The sequence below is a fragment of the Homalodisca vitripennis genome, chromosome 1, assembly GCF_021130785.1.
Source record: "Homalodisca vitripennis isolate AUS2020 chromosome 1, UT_GWSS_2.1, whole genome shotgun sequence".
NCBI lineage: Eukaryota > Metazoa > Arthropoda > Insecta > Hemiptera > Cicadellidae > Homalodisca > Homalodisca vitripennis.
Window position 1 is genome coordinate 56,878,204 of NC_060207.1, and position 7,870 is coordinate 56,886,073.

Sequence of the window (7,870 nt, forward strand, 5' to 3'; positions counted from 1 at the left end):
GTTGGAGACCAATTGTTTAAAAATTAAATGCTTTATTTAACGTTAAACAATGTTCAAAAATACGTGTTTCTTATATAAGAGACAAAGGAAATTTATACATTCAGCCGTGGAAAGTTAGGAAAATTAAATGAAGTATTTCTGTGGAAACCTGTATTTGCTAGACCTACTGCATCAATCCAGCTTTCAACACTCTAAATCCACCTTTGTCAATGATATTCCGTAGTCGCTACTTTTACAGACCATTTCAGTTTAGGACATCCTTTATCTAACTTATTTCTAACAAATATGCCCGTGTTACAGTACTAATGCCAGACACAGTAGCAGGCAGGCATCACGACGTGTCACGCCACCTGAGTTCGGTGACAATTGGGTGTTACGCAAGAGACAGTCTTTGACACAAGGCTGTACATCCAGATGTCACCTACACTTCTCTTGTGATCGCTCGATGAAATTTACCATATTTAATTCAAACCTTTTCAATGACACGAAATGTAGATACACTCACACACCCTAACATACTAATTTTATATGAATCATAAAAAATAACTGAAACTTTCTGAATTAATTAGTTGAAGTATTGACACGGTAAATATTTACAGTAATTGATGGCTATGAATCCTGTCGTGGAAACTGCCTAATGCTCTTCTAACTGCAAAAGCATCCCTCAATTCAACCCTTTCGTTTCCCATACTTAAAATTACCCAATCCGCGACATTCCAATATAAGCTAAGTGCAACCACGCTGGTGGGACAGTGATATTTGGATTCGAAACTTTCACGGTGTTAAATTTGCTGGACCATCACTTCCCACTCACTGTTTGTATCTAGTAAGCTATGCGGTGTCCATCTAACTGTCCACCGTAAGGAAATTCCGACCCGTGTAATCCGTGTATGAATATGAATTCATTCAAGTTGTAACTAGAGAGATAGTTGGAAGGCCTTATGCAAGCTTCGTAACGTGCCAAAAAGAAACCAGGGACGGGGAAAGACGGGAAGAGGGAGCCTAGTCCACAGTAGCCTACTGTAGCGTGGAAAGTATCCATTAGCCTCATTTTTGAAGGTGCAGCCATACACGATCAGAGTGATCCAACGATCCCAACTTTCCTGATTTGGAAAGAAAAATGAGCGAAAAATGTTAAAGGGTTGGTGAGATTTCTAAGGAAGCTTCCATTGCACAGGGAAGTGAATGTCTCCACCCACTTTCCCCGGTTCGACTTGACCTTGGGAGTGCTCCTTCCAACGTAGATATTTTCAACATAATGTATATTTTTCTACCACGATCGTAGCAACTGCAACTGTGTAGGCCTACCGGAGAGAAGGAAACGAATCACCGCATTTAGCTTGAGCTTCTGCGTCGCTGTGGCCTCCTCAACCAGAGGATGTGTAATAGTTAATAGTAATAGGCCTATAATTATTTAAAACTCAAGGAAGCGAAATGTAAGAAATGAATTTAATAATTTTTTGTTAAAAATGTTTAAAGTATTTTCTTTTTTTTAACTCGGCTTTCTCATTTTTAGCGAAATCTGAATGTGATTATAAATCTATTTGACTGTAGGAAATGTTATTTTACTTTTTTAGTCAGTTTTAAAATCGTTATTACCTAATTTTTTTACGTTGCGTTATCACTTATCAACACACAATTATTCATACTTATGTTATAAACAAGGTAGGCCTACGCCACACCAGTGTCGCGTAATAAGCTTTACTGGGCTTACATAATAAGCTTTACATGCGTAATAGCTTATTTTGCATGTAAAATTTCAAATCTATAGCTAATTTCATTCTTGAGACGATCTGCAGACAGATAGACAAACATCATACACAATAGAAATGTTGTACACATGATTTATTTACATTTTTGTTAGGTTTCATAGCAGTGTTCCAATAATACATATTCCTATGAGCTAAGGAGGTTACTACAACGCAAGAGTGCGCTGAAATCAAACTTCTCACCAATGTTTATAGCCTATATTCACTTGCCACTCTATTGGCTTTTCTTTTTAATCTATGACTAAAAATGTGACATCTTAAAATCGCATATGATTGTACTCAGTTTGTTTAAAAAGGTATTTTATTCTATTATCTTCTCGTTGCCAGCAATGTTAAGTACTCATGGGACCAATGTATAGAATATTCGCTAACGCTCTCCATTCCATGGAGTGACATGTGTCGTCATCGAACTTTAGTGTTGCCTATATACAATTGAAACTTCATCCAAAAATTGTCTATGCAAAAGTCTATAGGCCAGTTAGTTTTCGAGATACCTTAGGATCAGACAAATGAAATTTTTCTAGTTCCTCGATAGAATAATAAATAACACTAATATTATAAAGTTGTTAATTATTTAAATACTATTATTATATAAGAACTTGATATTCAATACAGAAATGAAGTTCCTAATGACTAATTTTTAATAGGCCTGTATTAGAAGGTTTTAAGGGCTCAATCCTAGATTTCACAATCAATCACTTATCGAAATATTCACTTGCACAGCTTCTAGACCCTTATAGGATACTTGTTTTGATCATTTCGTTTTTTATCAGTAATCCGAGTAAATAATTCGCCGTCAAATGTGCACGCGTTGTCGTTTAGCTTGCTAAGAAGTCGACATTGCAGGTGAGTCCTAACGATCAAGTTTTTTTATGAAACTTAGCATGTCAACATAACACCTTCATAACATGTATTAGTAATTAATTAGGTTATATGATTAATTAGTACAGTACATAGGCCTACTGTTTGTTTTCTAATTGTCTTTTTAAGTTGCCAAAATGGTTACCAATAAAAGTTATCAATACCAATACCAATAAAAATGTATCAGTTTCCTGTTCGAAAATTGTATATGCCATGCATATTTGTTACTGTATGTTGTATTGCCGACCAGTTCTGAGCTATATAGGCCTACAATATATCATATCTCAATATGTTGTTACGGGCCCTAATATACACTCTAAAACACGTACAATCTGATATAAAATAATTCATTCAGACATTAATTACACACATTATTGTGGATTAATAAAGTAAAACATAAGCAGTGAGGTAGGTCAGTGTGAAGCATACGTAACAAATGTAACAAGATGGACCAGAATAAAAAGTAATCGAAAGTGTTATATAAACTTACTAACATCGCTATACTAGTACGTGGCTGTTCGTCTCTTATCAGTGTATAATCGTCGGGCCCATACGCGCAGCCAACACAGGAGTCCAGATGAGGTTATCGCGCACTGTAGATGGCAGATGGCGTGATTTGCCAAACCGTCATATTTCACATCAAGATTGATCTCAGTTGTTACACTTGGCAGTTCCCTCCACACTCAGATGTGAAGCTGCTTATCGTTTTAACTTTGCTATTTCGTGGTTAAATTACTTGCAGTTTGTTTTTAATCGTCTTACACGGCAATGCGGTTTTATTTGTTCTCCTAGACTTATAAGCTAGACCAGTTATAAATACCTTCTGATTCCGATTGTATTTTTATCTTTTTTAAAACAGAACAGCGTTGATTCAAGAACAGTCGGTGCTCAGAGATCCAACACCAAACAGACTCTAACGTTTTTAATGAATCAGCGGGATTAGTAACAACGATCTGAGTGAAGTGATCTTGTTGTGGGTAGACAAGCTGCGAGCTACTTAAGGAAATGATAATGTAGTAACCACACTAAGTACAACTGTGGGAAAGATAATCACTGAAAGTCGATTTTTGTACTTTCTTAGTTCTGAGTTATATTTGGTGCAGTATAATAATAATTGTGCACAGTATTACTTCAGTGTGCTGTTGTAAGAGTAGTGTAGTGTTTTGTATCTTGTACAATCACACAATCGGTGGCATGCAACCTAAACTAATTGTAGTGATTATGAAACAAACAGTACTGGATATAAATGACATAAGGCTTATTTTTATAGCCTATGGATGTATACTGGGCGAACAGCGGGGTTGTAAGTCGGTAAACCTGTCAATCTCTAACAATACTGCTGCTAGGTACAAGAAGCACCCTAATTCCGTGGATGAGAGAGATCGTGACCTCCTCCTTTTGTGTGCCTCCGATTTCACTTTCCCTTTCTATCGCACCTTCACTCTTGGTGTCCTTCAGGAGAGTCTCTGACACTGTACAGGAGGACGTTAACCCCTCCAGCTCCTCCCTCACAGTCAGTCTAGTTCCATGACAATCCCATTGTGGTCCAGCAACTGAAGTGAGGGTTGTATTGTTTGCACTGTGGTTGCAGGCAGACAATCGCTTACTCTGCAATAGTCAGGGTTATAACCTTATGTTCCCGCCTTCACTATTATATCGTCGTGATGGGGCCCCTGGGGATAGCCTACAATATGTTGTGTTCTACTGTACCATCAATAGACGACCCTACTATTGAAGTATTTAACTGTAGTAATATGGAATACTCCGTCATACTATAGACTCGTGTGATGGACCGCCATTGGTTATATCTAACGTATTGATGATTCTAATGCATTAACGTTACGGTTCATTCTCTGTGTTATCCTCTGCATTGAATTATTCATTAGATTTGAAAAGGCCTCGTATGTAGATTTGCTAATATTTAAAACAAACTTTTTATTAAAATAAGAGAACAATATTCTAACCTTCTAAATTGAACAAATTTTAAAATAGCTACTTACAAAACCTTTCTATTCTTTCAAATCTTTTACAAATATAATGCGTATATATTTCAACTTCGATTTTAATATAATTCGAGTTTTCGTTTATATAGCCTATATAAGGTAAGTTAACCAAACTTAAAAAATGTTAACATCTTGCAATTTTGTGTTTTATTTGTAATCTTTAAAATAGCCAAAACATAGTGCTAGCCTTATTTGTCTTTTCATTTTCTTTAGACATGTCTGTAGCTTGGAAACTAATTGTGTGTTGACAGGATATAAAATCGTTACAATTAATGTATCACACAAAATAACAACCTAATAGATCTAACTTTCCGTCTCTTTGACTTCTATTAATTACACTTAGCTCCAAATAGACTAGTGAAAAGGTGAATAATAACTGTAAAAGAAATTGAAAATGTGCCAAACCTCTTTTAAACTCATAGTTTTGAATATAATTAAACATAATTATTTACTGTACCCATATTGTCTTTTCAGAATTTTTTATATTGAATTTATAAGCACTTCTAATTTTTCAAAAAACTTATACATTATATCTTATGTATTTTGGCATTAGTAATCTAGTCACGTTCCTTTTGATAATGGTAATGTTTCTGTATCTTTTAAAGAGCCAGAAAAATGTATAGAAACTGATTCCAGTTTCGATTGTTCTAATACAGTTAGTTAGATGACGTAGTGTGTTGTGCACTTCCCTAGGTGACAAGTAAATCTCTCTAGTAAGTTGTTTAAACAATGTATGCACCTGCAAGCTATGGTAGCTCTTATAATAGTAGTAAAAATACGGTGCAAAATATAAGATAATTTACAATTTTTTGAAGCAATTTAATATCCACAGGTGTTCGTTCATTAGTATAGTAGTGCAATGCTATTGACTTGATATTCAATTAGTTGCGTTTCCGTAGTGCTCAAAGAATAAACTAAACACGTTGCTTTAATTTTATTTTATTTTCAATAGACGATATACACTTTTTAATGATGAATAAATTACATTCTTAGCTTAATATTGTCTGTTGCAAACTGAAGACGATATCACAAGTAAGTTCCAGTATATTACTTTAATTGTATGAGGAGCTAACAATACTTTATATACAAGCAAATCACTGCATGATGAAAATGTATATGATTTGTCTTTGCCACAAGCTGATGAAAATTTTTATGAAAAAAATGAAAATTTACTTTAGCCTTTTTGCCACCATATTAGTCACTGCAACTAAGCCCCTCTGATAGGGAGATTCGCGAATCGACAAAGCCAGGCGAGCCGCTTCATCACAATGTTTCTTTGCCAGGAAGCGGGTCTGTTGAAGGCCTTGCGAACTGTGGACAAGTTCGAAAGCTCTATCTACGTCACCCGACTCCTTGAATCTCCTGACAATCATAGCGTTGAGTTCTGGAAATTCTTCCGAAGCGAAGAGAACCGGTGCGGTGGCCAGTCCTAGCTTCAGATCCGCGGCTGTCGGTTTCCCCAGAGCGTCAGAGGAAGAAACGAAGTCCAGTAGATCGTCAATCAGCTGAAATGCGATCCCGAGGCCTCGTCCGTACTGGAAAGCTAACTCGGATGTCTCCCCGTCAGCCTGCCCGAGGACCGCCGCCGCCTTCGCAGAGTTGGCGAGGAGGCTCGCAGTCTTCTTGTAGGTCTTGTTCAGGTAGTGAGCGAATCTCTCGTTCTCCGTCTCTCTCGTCCCCAGTTGCATCAACTCCCCTTGGATCAGATCCGTCACAACTTTACTAAGGATCAGAGTGATGTCGTCGTTCTTCAGACGAGCTATCATCATACTAGATACTGCCAGGATGAAATCTCCGGCCATCGTGACTTGTCTGGGGTTCCAGAGGGCGTTGGCGCTCGGTTTTCCTCTGCGAATGTCTGCAGTATCTATTACATCATCGTGTATCAAGGAGGCGGAGTGGATCATCTCGGATATTGCCGCTACCCTGCGCTGAGAGTACTGGAGCCCCTCGTTGTTCGTATGGAAGTTGATAGCACCTGCCATGAGGAGAACCACTATCGGCCTGAGCGCCTTCCCTTGGCCGTCAAAGTAGTAGGACGCTATTCTGTACAACTCGTCGAGCTGTGTGTTCTTCCTCAGCTCGTGTCTGATGTCACTGTAGCAAGTCTTGAGGTCATCTTCCAACAAAGTGTACGGATTTGTAGTCTCACAATCAGGCATAGCGGAGAATGAACTGAATCTACAAGTAATGTAACTTGGCTCATGAGTCGCTGGAGAAGTACGGTTATCTGTCCACAAAGATGTACTTTGATTATATCGCATTTTATATTTTCGTCCAGTTTTACACAAATCAGCGAAACAGACAAAACAAAATCTTGATAAAGCACACGACTGTTTAAACGACATAATGTAACTTATTTTAGTTCAAAGTCGGGTGCAGCACAACTGTTTTGATAGTTCATTTGGTTACCACCAAGAAGATGCAAGTAGTCGAACTTGCGCTTCTTTAAATGTTATCCCCAAAACGTTTATTTGGTATAGATGAAGGTTTACTTAGCAACATTACACTTTCTAACTAACGGATAAACTAAAATTGTAAATAACCTAATGTGGAACTGTCAAGTTTGTTGTGATTGTTGCACTGCATCTGTATTGTGTAACCTGCAGCTGATCTTTGTTGTGTTGCAGGCCTGGTCAGCGACCTCGGGGACACGTGGTGGGTGAGTGAACCGTGCACAAGGTCGCATCCACGTGGGCCCGGTGCAGTTTGGGAGGAATATAGCCCAGGAGTTCACCGACCCCGCGGTTCTGATCTCTCACGCGCGATGCGGTTCGGAGTCGTTGTCGCGATTTGTGCCCGATTCCGGAATGCCTCGGTCCGAGGCTAGAGCGCGCTCTGCGACGTCACAGCGGGTCCGCCAATAGCGACGGCCGACCAATGGGAGCGCGGGGATGGCGGAGTGTGCGCGCGCAACTGTACCAGCCCCGCCAGTGATCCTAGTGCCAACATTCGCGAACCTTCTGTCGCTATGTGAGGACGCAGTAGTGACTGTGTGGTGTCCGCGAGTGCGCTATCATTTGAACAAAGGCAGTGTCCGTGCTTGGTGGAAACACTATCCAGTGATGGTGATAACTCTGTGCACTATATGTGAGTATATCTTCAACAATGTTTAGTTTAAAATTCGTAATATTCTGAATATCTCTATTTAGATGTTATCTGCAAACTAGGCTAGGCATATACCTTGCAGCAGATGTGAATATAATATAATTTCAGCTATAGTGTAAATTTCTTCTT

General features: G+C 38.6%; 1 protein-coding gene across 1 annotated transcript; it reads right to left on the bottom strand.

Annotated features, from left to right (window-relative positions):
• Positions 1–5,556: 5,556 nt before the first annotated feature.
• LOC124362010 (all trans-polyprenyl-diphosphate synthase PDSS1) lies at positions 5,557–7,452 on the bottom strand. Its single transcript, XM_046816151.1, has one exon. It carries the CDS (start codon positions 6,979–6,981, stop codon positions 5,803–5,805), a length of 1,179 nt encoding a protein of 392 aa, XP_046672107.1. The 5' UTR covers positions 6,982–7,452; the 3' UTR covers positions 5,557–5,802.
• Positions 7,453–7,870: the final 418 nt, after the last annotated feature.

Bases quoted from the DNA above. Each gene is read 5' to 3' on its own strand.
- LOC124362010 (XM_046816151.1), bottom strand. From the start codon at position 6,981: ATGTCGTTTAAACAGTCGTGTGCTTTATCAAGATTTTGTTTTGTCTGT.